We start from the raw sequence: 16691 nt of genomic DNA, 5'->3' as shown, positions 1-16691 counted from the left end.
TTTGGTCAAAAGCGATTCTACAGAGACCTTCCTAATTTTTTATCTTATTAATCCAGTTAATTTTCAGCATCCTTATAAATCTTTATATATCTCTTAAATGCTTCCTTATTTTCCAGTTACTCCACAGTCCATGATTCATTCCTGTCCAGTTTTGTGCTCTAGGCATATGCTTCTAGTAATAGTTTTCTCAGATTAAGGGCCTATGCTTGATGTCCTACTTGCTTCATCCTTGATGCATTATTTTGCTTTCAAGTTAGCTAAATTTGTTCTCTTCATCTACTTTGTAGTCTCCAGTTTTGATGATAAGATTGTTGCTAATCTCATTTGTGGTAGTCTTCAATACTTTTGTCTTTCCTGGTTTATTCTCATTTCATGATGTGTGCTCAGCAGTGTTAACTCAATTCAATAGATCCTGTGAATCTTCCTCTTTATCAAATAGGATAACATTCGCATCAGAAAATCCTGTCATTGCTATCCTTTCACCCTCAGTTTTAAATCCCCTTCTGAAACTTAATTTTACTTCCATTATTACTTTTTCAATATACTGCTTGAAAAGTAGTGGAGAAAGTCTGCAACTCTGCCTCACATCTTTTTCTTTTCCTGTCCTACTGTTTATTACCTGTCTCAGCCTCAAGTGCATACTTACATTTATGAGGATTTTGAATATCTTGCATCATTTTACATTGTCAAATATTTTTTCTTCATCAACAAATCATCTGACAGGATACTCATAAAAATTAACCAACTCAGGGCTGTGACTGAATCAGTATGATGTACATGTGTCTTTCGCACTCCCACAGCCTGAATTGTACTTTGAATTTTTTGAACTTTACAGAAGTAGATGTCTGGAGATCTTAATTTTCATTCCCCTGAACATAGAAAACTTTTTCTCCGTTTACTTTGGTGATTTCCAGTCGCCATGTTAATCGGTACTGTAAAGTGTTTGTACAGAAAACAACTGCACATCTTACAGAAGCCTTTTTAAGAATCTTGGAATTCTTATACCCACATCAACATATCTATTCCTAAATGGTTTCTGTTCCTAACAGTAAAATTCAGTTTCAGGTGAACTATGATCTAAACATAGACACAGCAAAAATTTTCATGTGGACTTTGCAAGCTCTTATATGGATGAATGGAAAAACTAGTAGAAGCCGACCTAGGGGAAGATCAGTTTGGATTCCGTAGAAATGTTGGAACACGTGAGGCAATACTGACCCTATGACTTATCTTAGAAGCTAGATTATGGAAGGGCAAACCTACATTTCTAGCATTTGTAGACTTAGAGACAGCTTTTGACAATTTTGACTGGAATACTCTCTTTCAAATTATGAAGGTGGCAGGGATAAAATACAGGGAGCGAAAGGCTATTTACAATTTGTACAGAAACCAGATGGCAGTTATAAGAGTCGAGGGACATGAAAGGGAAGCAGTGGTTGGGAAGGGAGTGAGACAGGGTTGTAGTCTCTCCCCGATGTTATTCAATATGTATATTGAGCAAGCAGTGAAAGAAACAAAAGAAAAATTCGGAGTCGGTATTAAAATCCATGGAGAAGAAATAAAATCTTTGAGGTTCGCCAATGACATGGTAATTCTGTCAGAGACAGCAAAGGACTTGGAAGAGCAGTTGAACGGAATGGACAGTGTCTTGAAAGGAGGATATAAGATGAACATCAACAAAAGCAAAACGAGGATAATGGAATGTAGTCGAATTAAGTCTGGTGATGCTGAGGGAATTAGATTAGGAAATGAGACACTTAAAGTAGTAAAGGAGTTTTGCTATTTGGGGAGTAAAATAACTAATGATGGTCCAAGTAGTGAGGATATAAAATGTAGACTGGCAATGGCAAGGAAAGCATTTCTGAAGAAGAGAAATTTGTTAACATCGAGTATAGATTTAAGTGTCAGGAAGTCATTTCTGAAAGTATTTGTATGGGGTGTAGCCATGTATGGAAGTGAAACATGGACAATAAATAGTTTGGACAAGAAGAGAATATAAGCTTTTGAAACGTGGTGCTACAGAAGAATGCTGAAGATTAGATGGGTGGATCACATAACTAATGAGGAAGTATTGAATAGGATTGGGGAGAAGAGAAGTTTGTGGCACAACTTGACCAAAAGAAGGGATTGGTTGGTAGGACATGTTCTGAGGCATCAAGGGATCACCAATTTAGCATTGGAGGGCAGCGTGGAGGGTAAAAATCGTTGAGGGAGACCAAGAGATGAGTACACTAAGCAGATTCAGAAGGATGTAGGTTGCAGTAGGTACTGGGAGAAGAAGAAGCTTGCACAGGATAGGGTAGCATGGAGAGCTGCATCAAACCAGTCTCAGGACTGAAGACCACAACAACAAATATGGAACTATGTAGTCTGCTGCAAAGCTATGAAACAAAATCCCATCTAACAAAATCTGCAATTCTCTAGCAGTTCAAAAAGAAAATTGACAATGTGCCCCATTAGAAACTATTTTTACAATTTATCTGAATATCTCAATTCAAGGACTGAAAAGTTCTGCTAGCTACATGACAATCAGCAAAGCCCTGCATGATAAGTAGTAATGTTCAGTAAACAGGACTTTCTTTGCAAATATGGGTATCTATATTATTTGTAAAATACCAGTGCAACCCAGGAAACATTAAGCTTCCAATAAGAGCTTAAAAGCAGGTAATTAGTATAACCGAGGAGGTAGCAGTTTCTTAAGAAAATAGCAGCTTTCTTTCTATTTTACTTTGTTAAATTTGCCTGACATAAGCATGAATAACAGTAAGTGGTATTGTGACAGTTTATTGTTAATACACTATACAGATTATGTTTCTGCAATTCACTTGTTTTTTGTTAGTGGGTACCAAGACATAATGCATACCCTGAATGTTCTCCCTTCTTGATGAGTTGTAGGACATGATGAATAAATGAAAGACACTTAAAGGTAATGAATCATGACCTTGGGCTGACCATTTGGTTTGTTTTAATTAGATTTAGTCATACTGCTCAGTTATGGCTTTTGTTAAATAAATAGGTACAGCACAATCTTTAAAATGGGAAACACTAGTTCATAATTGTTTTTGCAGCAGGAGTACAAGACTATTGCCCTACCATTGAGATTTGCAGTATTCCTGACCTGAGGAACTGAAGCCAATGGACAAAGAGCAAAATTACAAAATTCCACATTCACAACAGTTCATTCTCGCAGACAATAATCTCCCCCCCCCCCCCCCCCCCCCCCCCACACACACACACACATTCACTAGAGCAAAATATGGCTAACAGAGGCCACAGCATGATACAGTTCATTATTGCACAAGACACTCACCTGTTTTTCTGAAGCTCAATGAATAACAGTTTTGCTACTACTATTTTGTGATTCTTATTTTATAACATGTTCTTGTTGGTGAGATCTTTAGTGCTTGCTTTTGCAGTAGCCATTCTCTTAGATAGCAATTGGTCAGAGAGGCTATTGACATAGCAGCTATTTGCCCTGCAGTAGGGTGACACAAAGCTCCACACTACTAACTCTGCAACAGTGTCAGGGATTAAACTACAAACTTCTCTGCATAGAGTGAAGGCATGTCACACACTTGTTGTTGATCTGACTGTTGAATGAGGGGCTTAGTCTCTTTATTTCAATGTAATTTGAATGGAGTTAATTGGGCAACAACATTGGGTTTCAGTCTCACTTCTTTTTGTCATCTGTGTCAACCACTTATTCGTAATGCTGCATTCTTCACCCTCCTTTGAAAACCATTTACTGTACTCAACACAGAAACATTTAAAATATGAGGGTCACAGGTTCGGGATATTATTACTAGTAACATGTCACCTTCAGTCACAATATTTTAACATTCTGTTTAACTCCACTGGCTACTGGAGTTGCCTCTTCAATTTCACGAACTAAATTAACATTTTGGTATTGCAACTGCTTCAGTTTATCATCTGGCAGTAAATTAGTGGCACAACTGTTAGTTTTATAAGATTACTGAATGAATGAAGTATTAACTTTTTCACTGCAAAAGTGTTTGTCTTCTGGATTGGTGAAACACTTAACTTCAAATGATTTAACATGTTTATGACTCAAACAACACAATTTAATTTGTAGAAAATCTACATAAACAGATGATATAAAAAAAGAAAACACATTAATTGAAGACCGGCAAAATTAAAAGGCACTTACACAAAGCTTTTGGGCACAGCCTTCATCAGTAAAAGAGAAACAGGGAGACACACACCATTCATACACATGAGCAAGCACACCTTATGCACAGATGACTGCCAACTTCGGCAACTCAGACCTGAATGGAACTATACCCATGCTGGCGAAACACTGCCCTTGACAGTTCACTTTTTGTCAAGTTAGGCTGGCTATACTGTAACAGCGATGTTGCAACCGCAGCCTCTATACACACAGCAGATGATACAGTTTTCCATCCCGTCTCATAAATGCAAGCGATTGAGCAATTACAAAGTATATAAAAACTCGTTTTTAGTTCTACTACAATGACAGGAAGTAAACAACCATATAATAATGCACATACAAGCATAACAATGCACACCCTTTCGATAACGGAGCAAAGAAATACAGAAAACAAGCATCTGACGACTGGTACTTTAAAATCTATGCTGTACATAGTTTACAAAGTAAACCGCCTCTGTTATTGTAAAGGACTTGTTGTTGCTCCTTATGTACATTTTTACATCACTCCATACTAACTCAATAGGGTTGAAATGGTAGTGATATGGTGGCAGCCTTATTACACTATGACCCTGCTCCTTGGCAATTGCATCTACTACATATGTAGGTGTCGTAGGCTTATTTTCTTTAACAAGAGAATATAATAGAACCTTTGTCATACTCACATCCGCTGCAATATTTCGAGCCTGTAACCACTGCACCATAACTTCTTTCCGATCATTTGTGGTTGGGGCTTTGTTCTGTATCACGTAATGATATGGAGCATTGTCCATTACAATTGTTGTAGGGGCAGGAAATTGTTTTAAAAGGTTCCTGAACCATTCAACAAATCATGTGTGATCCATATCTTCATGGTAATCACCAATCTTTTTTTTATCTAAAAACTAAAAGTGCATCGGGGTCAAAACCACTGGAGGAGCCTTCAAGGACCACAGCTGATGGCCGCTACTGCTGTGTGTGTTATCCGTTCAGCATTTACTGACAGCTTCCCCAGCATTAACCCACATTTCGTCTAGCCAGAATATCTCTGCCCACAATTTTGGGCAAGAAAATGCTTCGAGCGGTAACAATATGTGCCCTTTCTAACAGTACTTTGCATCCATCTGGTGTTTTGTAACGGAAACCCATATTTTTAGCACAATTTTTAGTGCTGTTTCACCACACCTGAAGAGTTCACTTTCTTTTAAAGAGACTAATAACTTAGCTACAGTTGGATACTCTTTTCTGCTGTAGTAAGCATAAACATGCCTGTGAACTGCATCCGTCTGGAAAGAATCTAAATCTGTGATAGGACTAGGATGCTTTTTCTTCTTTCCTGGGGTCGTTAAAAATGTATTATTTGATCCAGACAGCTCGGAATCATTATGGCTCACTTCAGTATCTTCCATGTTTTGTAGTAATACTCCCTTACTTACTACAGTTCTTGCACTAATTCCAAGAGTTTTCGACGTACGTTCCACCACTTTATCGGCAGGAATTGATGGCTGTCCATGAATGCTTACATAGTTTTTCTCCTGCTCGTAAAACTCACAAGTTCTGCATAGTAACTCCAGTGCCTGGCTGTTTAGCAGCACCCCTCGACGCAAAGGATTGTCACTAGGTGAACGGAGTCTTTTTTGGTGGCATTTTCCAGGTATGTAAACTCACAACGTAACAAAAGTCACAACGATATAGAACACAGTACAACGAAACCACACAGTAAACAACATACAATTCACGTTGTTTACAAATTCACTAAACAAAGCTGGCAACACGGGAACTTTAACATCACAACACATGAGTAACAGCAGTGCTCACTGTGCTGTGATTGGCTGGCACTCCACGCTGAATGCCTAGCGCCTCTCGTTCTTCACTTGTTACACTGCCAACTTCATATGCAAATGTCAAGTGCAATGTTTCAGCAGCTTGGGTATATTAAGTAGGATGGCAGCAACACTGTGGAAGGGGTGGGGAAGGGACAGTAGTATATAGGTGGGGCGACAGGGGAACAAGTCCGGGGACAGCAAAATGATGTCTGGCAAAGTGTGCAGGGCCAATAATGCCAACAGGTGCAGTGTCAGGATGTAGTGGGGCAGGCAAGTGCGTGGTGCAGGGGGAGGGGGTGAAGTGAAAAGGAGAGGAGTGGGGAAAGATGGGCAGATGCATTGGTGGAGGACAGCAAGCAAAGAGGCTGGGAAACAAGAATGGGGAGGAGATGATGGGACAGAGGCTGTGGAAACTGTTGGGTGGAGGGTATGGAGACAGTATGTCACTGTAGGTTGAGGCTGGTATAATTATGGGAGGATTGAATGCATTGTAAGGATAACTCCCATCAGTGCAACTCAGAAAAGCTGGTGGTGGAGGGGTAGTGAAGCACCATTGAAATCAAGTGTGTTAAACACAGCTGCATGTTGTGCCACAGGGCGGTGTACCTTGCTCTTGGTCACAGTTTGGTGGTGGCCGTTCATGCTGGTGCACAGCTGGTTAGTAGTCATACCAATATAAAAAGCTGTGGAAAGGTTGCAGCAAAGCTGGTAAATGACATGGTTGCTTTCACACATGGCTCGGTCCGTGATGGTGTAGGGTGGACCTGTAACAGGACTGGCATAGGAAGTGCTGGGTGGGGTCTTCCACAGGGATACAATGCTTGTGGCAAGGGGTTGGGATTGGGAGTGATGTAGGGAGTAACTAGGATGTTGTGAAGGTTGAGCGGGTTATGAAACACCACTTTAGGAGGGAAGGGAAGGATCTCAGGTAGGATGTCCCACATTTAAGGGCATGATGATAGGTAATCAAATCCTTGGCAGAGGATGTGGTTCAGTTGTTCCAGTCTGAGATGGTTACTGGGTGATGAAGGGGGGGCACCCCTTTGTGGGAATTTGTTAAGAGTGGTGGGAGGATTGGGGGGTCTCAGAGGAAATAGCATGGGAGATCTGTTTGCGGACTAGGTCTGGGGGATAGTGTTTGTCTATGAAGGCCTTGGTAAGAGCCTCAGCATACTGAGCAAGGGAGTCCTTGTCACTTCAAATATGCCATCCCCATGTAACCAGGATGAAGTGGAGAGATTTTTTGTTGTAAAAGGGATGAAGATGATGAAATGCAGGTACTGTTAGTGGTTAGTGGGTTTAATGTTGACAGATGTGTGGATGAAGTCATCAGAGAGGCGGATGTCAAGGTCTAGGAACGTGGTATGCTGGGTTCAGGAGGACCTGGTGCAGTGGATGGGAGAGAAAATGTTGAGGTTGTGATGGAACGAAAGAAGTGTGTCTTGGCCTTGAGTCCCCACCACCCTGCTCCACCAGCTCCTGCTGCTGCACCTGTTGGCATTCTAGTCCCTCCACAGTCCACCAGACAGCATTCCTCTGTCCCACCATGCACACCCTACTATCTATTCCTCTTCCCTGGCCCTACCAAATTGCTGCTGCCATCCTATGTGATAGCTGCATTCGAGCCTGAGCTGCCAGAACTGGTGGTCATGTGTGGATGAGATATACTTGCTTGTGTGTATGAACAGTGTGTGTCTCTCTGTTTCTCTTTTACTGATGAAGGCTGTGGCAAAACACTTTGTGTAAATGTCTTCTAACTGTGCTTGTCTACAACTTAATGTGTCTTCTTTATGGTAAATATATATCTGTCTTTTCCTACATTATTGATATTTGTATGTGGAGTTTCCATTGTTCGATATAAAATAAGAGCAGCAGTTAAATGCTTTTTCATTTCAGTACACACTGAAGAAGATGTGGTGTATCTATTAGGATAATACATGACTCATTTCTTCATTTATATAAAAAAAGATGAAGCAAAATAAACTAAAATTTCTCAGAGGAGTGGCCGTTAAAATTGTTTCTACATTCTTGCATATGTTGGATGACCTTTGGCATTTTTGTTAGCGTGCTGAGTGACAATTTAATCATCACTACTTCCTACCTCTATTGATGAGCATATAATTTATTTGTCTGATATTCTTATCTGAGATGTATTTGTCTATAGTGTCCTTGTTTTTCATTATGTAAATCCCAGACATGCTGAACATAGTATTTTGAATTCACCTAAAGTACCATAGATGAAATAACAAATCAGAGGACCCTGATAGCCATGTATGCTTAAACCGACCTGTCCTATGCTTATTTTGACTGCTGCAGGTAGTAAAAGTCTTTATCAGGCATGCACAATCTTATCAAGTTTCAACATGCTCCTATGTACATATATTTCAGAAATGTGTTTCATCACTGATGGCCAGCTAGTGCAATTCTCCTTTATTGCAATTGAAGTTGCATTTCATAACAATGATTGCCATTGATACGACTTGTCTTGCACACAGGTGTACTGGGTTGGCCCCATGACTGGTTCAGTGTTGGCGTCCCTAGTCTACCTGGCAGTATTTGAAGATCGTCATGCTTCACAACCTGTTCAGCATAAGAAGGCTGGGGTTGTTGAAGTTTCCACTGTCTGCAGGGATGGTATATGAAACATGTACCTCCCATGTGCTGCATGAACATGCAAGAATGAACCAGTATATCTCTGATACTGTTGCCAAGAATGTGTGATACATGTTATGATACCCAAAGGACAAGTATAGCTTGTTTAAGTACCAACAAAAAGTCACAGCAGAATGGCAAAGAACTGCTACTGTTACTACTATTTACATGAATTCCTTGCGGCACTTAATAATCACAAGAAAACTCAGAATCACTGATGGGTATTTCATATAAAATATATTCACAACTATCTCTCTTTAACAGTTCTTGGCATCTCTTTTTGAATTTGGTACTCTGAATAGAAAGTGTATGAAGGTTCTTTTCTTCATCAGTGAAACTGCAAGTTTGTTTGTTTGTTGCTATTTCATCAAACATTCATTATTTGAAAATCAATGATAATGTAACAGAATATGGGCTACATTTATGTAAGCAAGTGGTGTGAAAGTCATGAGACTCTTGTAAATAAATAAAATCAAATCAAATAGCAAGTCAGTCCTAAAAATATGTATAAATTATTGCACAACAATCAGAACAAACAGTTTGGATTAATATTAGTAAGCTGCCCAATAAACCTGTTATGAAGTATCTTTCTGGACTGTTCTCAGAGAAAGATAATACAATCACACAAATTGTAGTTGCTTCCATCATTCAGCATTTATTCCAATTTACCGGATAAGAAATATCATACAGCATTTTAGAAATTCACAATACCTTTCGAAACAGGTAGAACAGGGACCAACAAGAACTCTGCTTGCATGTGGTTTAGATTAGATTAGATTAGTTTTCGTTCCATAGATCCGTGTTGAGGAGATCCTCGTGGATGTGGAACATGTCACCATTTTTTATTTTTTTAAGCTGAAATAACAATACTAACAGTATAAATATACACAACACATCATTTGTTTCTATTAAAAAATTCGCCAATGGAGTAGAAGGAGTTGGCTACTAGTAAGTCTTTCAGGCTCCTTTTAAACTGATCTCTATTTGTAACTAAATTTTTTTATGTTTGCTGGCAAATTACTGAAGATGGGTGTTCCTGAGTAGTGGACCCCTTTTTGAACTAAAGTAAATGCTTTTAAGTCCTTGTGCAGATCATTTTTGTTCCTGGTATTGTATGTATGAACTGAGCTGTTTGTTGGAAAAAGAGATACACTCCTGGAAATGGAAAAAAGAACACATTGACACCGGTGTGTCAGACCCACCATACTTGCTCCGGACACTGCGAGAGGGCTGTACAAGCAATGATCACATGCATGGCACAGCGGACACACCAGGAACCGCGGTGTTGGCCGTCGAATGGCGCTAGCTGCGCAGCATTTGTGCACCGCCGCTGTCAGTGTCAGCCAGTTTGCCGTGGTATACGGAGCTCCATCGCAGTCTTTAACACTGGTAGCATGCCACGACAGCGTGGACATGAATCGTATGTGCAGTTGACGGACTTTGAGCGAGGGCGTATAGTGCGCATGCGGGAGGCCGGGTGGACGTACCGCCGAATTGCTCAACACGTGGGGCGTGAGGTCTCCACAGTACATCGATGTTGTCGCCAGTGGTCGGCGGAAGGTGCACGTGCCCGTCGACCTGGGACCGGACCGCAGCGACGCACGGATGCACGCCAAGACCGTAGGATCCTACGCAGTGCCGTAGGGGACCGCACCGCCACTTCCCAGCAAATTAGGGACACTGTTGCTCCTGGGGTATCGGCGAGGACCATTCGCAACCGTCTCCACGAAGCTGGGCTACGGTCCCGCACACCGTTAGGCCGTCTTCTGCTCACGCCCCAACATCGTGCAGCCCGCCTCCAGTGGTGTCGCGACAGGCGTGAATGGAGGGACGAATGGAGACGTGTCGTCTTCAGCGATGAGAGTGCCAATGATGGTCGTCTGCGTGTTTGGCGCCGTGCAGGTGAGCGCCACAATCAGGACTGCATACGACCGAGGCACACAGGGCCAACACCCGGCATCATGGTGTGGGGAGCGATCCCCTACACTGGCCGTACACCTCTGGTGATCGTCGAGGGGACACTGAATAGTGCATGGTACATCCAAACCGTCATCGAACCCATCGTTCTACCATTCCTAGACCGGCAAGGGAGCTTGCTGTTCCAACAGGACAATGCAAGTCCGCATGTATCCCGTGCCACCCAACGTGCTCTAGAAGGTGTAAGTCAACTACCCTGGCCAGCAAGATCTCCGGATCTGTCCCCCATTGAGCATGTTTGGGACTGGATGAAGTGGCGTCTCACGCGGTCTGCACGTCCAGCACCAACGCTGGTCCAACTGAGGCGCCAGGTGGAAATGGCATGGCAAGCCGTTCCACAGGACTACATCCAGCATCTCTATGATCGTCTCCATGGGAGAATAGCAGCCTGCACTGCTGCGAAAGGTGGATACACACTGTCCTAGTGCCGACATTGTGCATGCTCTGTTGCTTGTGTCTATGTGCCTGTGGTTCTGTCAGTGTGATCATGTGATGTATCTGACCCCAGGAATGTGTCAATAAAGTTTCCCCTTCCTGGGACAATGAATTCACGGTGTTCTTATTTCAATTTTCAGGAGTGTATATTATTTAGGACAAATTTCATTAAGGAGTAAATATACTGAGAGGCAGTAGTTAGTATACCCAGTTCTTTGAAGAGGTTTCTACAAGACGTCAGTGAGTTTACTCCACAAATAATATGTATTACACGCATCTGAAAACTTTTGTTTGACTTGAAGAGTTACCCCAAAATATTATACCATATGACATTATGGAATGAAAGTAGGCAAAGTATGCAAGCTTTTTCACTTTTATGTCGCCTATGTCTGCTAACACTCGAATTGCAAATACAGATTTGTTAAGGCGTTTCTGCAGTTCTGTGGTGTGCTCCTCCCAACTGAATTTATTATCAAGTTGTAATCCCAGGAATTTAAGAATGTTAACCTCTTCTATCTGCTCTTCTTCGTACTTTATGCATATGCTGGGTGGAAAGCTCTTACAGGTTCTGAATTGCATATAGTGAGTCTTTTCGAAGTTTAATGTCAGTGAGTTGGCTTTAAACCATTTATTAATATCCATGGAAATATCATTAGCAGCTCTTTCTAGAACTACACTCGACATACTACTTATTGCAATACTTGTGTCATCTGCAAACAAAATGAACTCTGCTTCTGGCAGTGTAACTGATGAGAGATCATTAATGTACACAAGAAAAAGCAATGGCCCTAAGATGGATCCTTGTGGGACACCACATCTAATTTCTTCCCATTCTGATGATGACTGATGACTTAATTCATTAGTCCCTTGCACTGACACCCTTTGTTTCCTGTTAGCAAGGTATGACTTGAACCATTTTGCAGCACTGCCTGTGACACCATAGAATTCTAATTTATTTAAAAGGATGTTGTGGTTTACACAATCGAATGCCTTTGACGAATCACAGAAAATACCTGCTGCTTGTAACTTGTTATTTAATGAATTAAGTACATTTTCACTGTAGGTGTTAATAGCCTTTTCGATATCAGAACCCTTCAGAAATCCAAACTGTGTTCTTGATAATATGTTATTTGTGGTCAGATGATCGAGAAGCTGCCTGTAGATTACTTTTTCTAAAATTTTTGAGAATGCTGGCAAAAGTGAAATCGGTCTGTAGTTTGATGGCATCTCTTTATCCCCTTTCTTGAATAGAGGCTTAATATCTGCATATTTCAGCCAGTCAGGAAATGTCCCAGTTATAATTGACTGGTTACACAAGTAACTTAGAATTGTACTAAACCCACAAGAACATGCCTTAATTAACTTTGTTGATATTTCATCGTAACCACTAGAATGCTTTGTTTTTAAAGATTTTATTATGGAAGTTATTTCTTTTGGTGAAGTGAGTGACATATTCATGTACATGAAGCTATTTGTAAAGGCTAGTTTCAGATATTCAAGGGCATTATTTACTGATCCTGACAATCCCATTCTATCAGTAATGGATATAAAGTACTTGTTAAATAGATTTGCCACACTATGCCCATCAGTTACTAATGCGTCATCTACCCTTAGTGCTATTTGCTCCTGTTCCTTTCTGGTTCTACCAGTCTCCTCTTTCACTATATCCCATATTGTTTTTATTTTGTTCCCTGACATTGCTATCTTCTTCTCGTAGTGTATTTGTTTAGATGCCTGAATTACTTTTTTTTTGATATTTTACAGTATTCCTTGTATTTAGCTAAATCATCAGCATTGGAGCTATTCTTGGTCGACAGATACATTTTCCTTTTTGTCTTACAGGTAATCTTTATTCCTTGTGTGATCCATGGTTTTATTATAGACTTCTGTTTAATTTGAGTAACTTTTAGAGGAAAACAGTTTTCAAACATGGTACTGACATTGTTCATGAATGTGTTATATTTTTCATTCATGTCATGAGCACTATAAACATCTTTCCAGTTCATATCTTTGAGCAGTTTTCTAAGACACTCAATTTTTGGTTGATTGAATACTCTCCTGTATTCAGATTTAGTAGTCTTGATAATCTGCTTAGAATTTACATCTAAAACAAGGAGCTGCATGTCATGATCTGATAGTCCATTTATTACAGGTTTTATGATATGATTTTGTTCCTTTGATTTGTCTATAAAAATGTTATCAATGGCTGTCCTTGAGGATTTAGTGATCCTAGTTGGAAAGTTTACAGTGTTAGTTAGATTGAAAGACAACATTACTAACTGCAGTAAATGTTTACTGGAAGATTGAATTAGAAAATCTGTATTAAAGTCACCAGCAATCAAAATTTCTTTGTTTCTTACTGTTAAATAACCCAAAAGAGATTCTAGATGATTTATTAATAGATTATAAATTCCTGCAGGTGCTCAGTAAATAGTTACTATTATATAGGATCTGTTATGGAACTCTAATTCTGTTGCACATGCTTCTAGATGCTGCTCTAAACAGAATTTATTAATGTCAATGTTCTTGATTTTATGGCAGTTTTTAATAAATGTGGCAACTCCTCCTCCCTCCATATCTACTCTGCAGAAGTAGTGCTAGTGCACGCCTGCCAGTCTCTCTTCTGCACACTTTCCCCTCTACTACATCATGTTGCCTCAATGGGAAGGGGGGTGGATAGAATCCAAAAGCACCGCATGCAAAATGCAGCTTTGTTTCATATTTCTCAATAACATAGATCACAAAGAAAACAATTTTTGGTATTATTTAATTATTTTTGGCACAATGAGGACATGATAAAATTTATATTTGGCACAAACTGTTGGCATACAGAAAAGTAATCAAGACATACTTAGTTTCATAATAGAAAAAAGCCTTTCATGTACATATCTTGATTGAAACACTGATATCACTTTTGCAACCTAATTATGGAAATACAGAAAAACAACGAAGAACTCAAGAACAGTTTTAACATAAAAGAATTTGTCTTTTAAATGGAAAGTACATGGTGGAGTGACCAGTTCCATCTGCAGATGCACATGGGCACTTTCAGCTGAAATGGCAAACATTCTTGGAAACAGCTCAAAAGCAGATGTAAGGTTGGCATTGTCCCCAAACATTGAGTAACCTATTCCTGGAATTCTTTTGACAACACAATCGTCAAAATTCTTTAATGCCAGTGAGCTCGTACGATATGAATGGTCATCCTTGTCAGAAGTTGTTCCTTCCAAAATGTGATTTTCTTTTTAAGTACATCCACGTTCACAATGAAATCAAAAGCATGTTGCTTCTTACCTTTCAGCGTCTTACTGAAGACAATCTGCAGTTAACTCTTTTAAAACAGAAATGTCTGCAAGACATAATTTTTATTCTTGCTTTCCTTTTTCCTTCAGAAATTCAATAACTCAATCAAGGCATGTCCTTTGACTTAACCAATGTATTCTGCAGTAATATGTCTCTGTACTCTTTGTCCAATTCCATCATAAACTGTTGCAACTGACAATGTAACAATGTGTGCGACTTCAGAAAATTTACTATTCACACTACCAGTTCCATTATATATTTCATATGTGCATATTTAACACAGATTGCATCATGCTGCAGAGGACATTAAATCCCACACAAATCATCTGTCAATTGTTGTAATTTTTAGCTCTTTCATCACTTACTAAATTTTTAAGTTATTTCTGCAGGGTGTTGTAATGCTGTTTCATACCAAATTTGTGGTACCCATCGACCATGCAACTGCATATAAGATATTGAGAGTTCTCATCTTTCTCCTATGTGGTTCCCATTCATTTTTAATGGACTGCAATGGCAGATCACTTGATTGCCTCTTTTTGCACAAACAGCCACTGGACCTGTAAACTTCCTTTATACCATGGACAAATAACAAAGGATAAGCAGTGCTTACAACATGATTGTGCCAAAGTCAAGAAAGTCATTCTGAGCAAAATAAGCTGCACAAAACGCTGGAAGAAAGCGTCACTTCGCACAGCTAAATGAAAGATTGTGCTATACTGAGGAGGACTGAGCATACCAAGTAGTGCCAAGACAGTCTGAACCTCAGCCCACATGCAGGCAGCACATTGTGCTCACGTGAAGTTTTGCACACCACGGCTGTCTCTGAGGTAGGGCATTCTGATGGGCATGAATGCATCCAGCTGATCGGCACCTGACAATAACAATGTTACAATATGGGAAACTATCATAAAACACTCAATTTTTATTTGTAAATGGAAACCACACAAGCAGCTAGTGATATAATACAGTCCACCCAGTAGACTCCACTCGCAGGGGTAAGTCTATTACAATGGAGGTGTAGCAGGTAGCATTTGGGCATCCGTCTAGCAAATGTTTTGTCTCAGCAGCCATCACCCCAACCCTCCCCTCTCCAAATTGGCACACAGCTCACAAAGAATTTTTTTTGGTGGCAGTGGTGGTAGTGTTGTGTGCTGGGGGGGGGGGGGGAGGGGGAGGGGAGAGGGGGGGTTGGTTGGGCACTCATGTAGAAGTTTGCACAACTTTCGTGATGTGAATAGTTCAGCCAAGACCCCCATTTCCACTGACACACAATCTTGCTGAACAGCTGTCAAAGAAGCATGCCCAGAGCTTATAGTTACAAAATACTGATGATGATGATCAACAACCAGCTTTGGATTCTCATGTTTGTTAAAAATATAGTCGTGTGTCACTAATCAAGCTTCCTTAGATTCTTATTATTTGACATACCCGGATGGCATATGCATCTTATGGAATTCTGTGGATACAATAAGCATTGCGCCCCCATGGTGAATTATCATTTCTCAGAAATTCACTTATTAGGGTTTTTTCTCAATTGTCACATATGTACACTTGCAGGTTTCTACATCAATTGTCATCAAGGTCAAAAAGCAAAACTGAATGAACATAATTTAAAAAAACCTGTTTCTGCCCCCAACCCCTTTTATGAGTAGTACTTTCTTTCTGCTGTTTGAAATGTAGTGGCAACAAAACCCAGACAGCTGCCAACAAATGTATCGGATTCTGTAAGGAAACGGAAGACTGTTAAAAGCAGTTTCAACAAGATGAAAAAGTGAGATATGCTGCAGAAGAACACAAAGAAAGAAAAAAAAAAGTATTACAGCCTCTTAGTTATGTAATTTACTCCCACAGCTGCATATTTTTTTATTATAGACAAGAAATGTAAATGGATTACTGCATACCTGAAAGCCTTCTTCCTATTCAAGACATAACATACATTCAAAAGCAACAATGACAGAGTGTTTTCACCTTCAACTTTCTAAGTAGTAGGTATTCACAGTGATAACCAGTGTGAGGTGGTCTATTCTTTCACTCTTCACAGTACATGACTTTTGATATGAAATTTCTGATCACCTGTTATATTCACACATTATGGATGCACTCTTAGAAATATGTTTTATACCATTTCCATTTTCAATGGAAAGTTGAGACAAATTATAAAATATTCTGTAACACACTTTAAATTAAACGTGTCTTAGTTAACATGTCTAAGCTTTGTAAGATGCACACAAACATTTATTTGTGCCTTTAGGACACAAACTGCTAGTCTTTTTTTCTGAAGGGCTGATAAAATCTGTTATAGCTGGAAAGAAGTTTTAGATAACAACACTGAC

General features: G+C 39.9%; 1 protein-coding gene across 1 annotated transcript in view; it reads left to right on the top strand.

Moving 5' to 3' along the window:
• The window catches only part of LOC126273391 (aquaporin AQPcic-like), a 45594-nt gene extending 36623 nt beyond the window's left edge, over nt 1-8971 (top strand). Inside the window, exon 5 of the mRNA XM_049976944.1 lies at nt 8487-8971. Coding sequence (XP_049832901.1) covers nt 8487-8633 — 147 coding nt within the window. The 3' untranslated portion in view covers nt 8634-8971. The remainder of the gene's footprint in view (nt 1-8486) is intronic.
• The last annotated feature ends 7720 nt before the right edge of the window (nt 8972-16691 follow it).

This window comes from Schistocerca gregaria, chromosome 5 (genome assembly GCF_023897955.1).
Source record: "Schistocerca gregaria isolate iqSchGreg1 chromosome 5, iqSchGreg1.2, whole genome shotgun sequence".
Classification (NCBI taxonomy): Eukaryota; Metazoa; Arthropoda; class Insecta; order Orthoptera; family Acrididae; genus Schistocerca; species Schistocerca gregaria.
The sequence above is the reverse complement of the archived record's forward strand: the minus strand, read 5'-3'. Positions and strand labels throughout refer to the sequence as shown.